We start from the raw sequence: 317 nt of genomic DNA, 5'->3' as shown, positions 1-317 counted from the left end.
TGAGTCTGGTCAGTGAAGTCCAGGACCTGCACCTGGCCCAGAGGAAGGAAATGACCTCGGGTTTCAACAAGGGGCCCACCCTGGGGCTGCTGCCCTACGTGCCCTCCTTGATGGAGATGCTCAGCTACAGTTACTGCTACGTGGGAATCATGACAGGTGAGTGGGCCTGCCCAACAGCTGTCTCTCTGCCGCCCTGAGTGCCTGCTCTGTGTTCCTGCCCTGCCCGGGGCAACCTCCATCCTAGCATCTGCTGCTGTGAGGGTGAGCATGTGTCTGGGTCTACATCTCATGCCTCCGCTGGACCAGAGCTGCTTCGG

General features: G+C 60.3%; 1 protein-coding gene across 1 annotated transcript in view; it reads left to right on the top strand.

The window, feature by feature from the left end:
* The first annotated feature begins 50 nt into the window (after positions 1-50).
* The window catches only part of LOC105537085 (lysophospholipid acyltransferase 7-like), a 20305-nt gene continuing 20038 nt past the window's right edge, over positions 51-317 (top strand). Inside the window, 1 exon segment of the mRNA XM_011976557.1 lies at positions 51-156. Within this exon segment, the coding sequence (XP_011831947.1) occupies positions 51-156 (106 nt within the window).

The sequence above is a fragment of the Mandrillus leucophaeus genome, unplaced genomic scaffold, assembly GCF_000951045.1.
Source record: "Mandrillus leucophaeus isolate KB7577 unplaced genomic scaffold, Mleu.le_1.0 Scaffold1689, whole genome shotgun sequence".
Taxonomy (NCBI): Eukaryota; Metazoa; Chordata; class Mammalia; order Primates; family Cercopithecidae; genus Mandrillus; species Mandrillus leucophaeus.
Note: the sequence above shows the minus strand (reverse complement) of the source record. Positions and strands in the feature narration are given on the sequence as shown.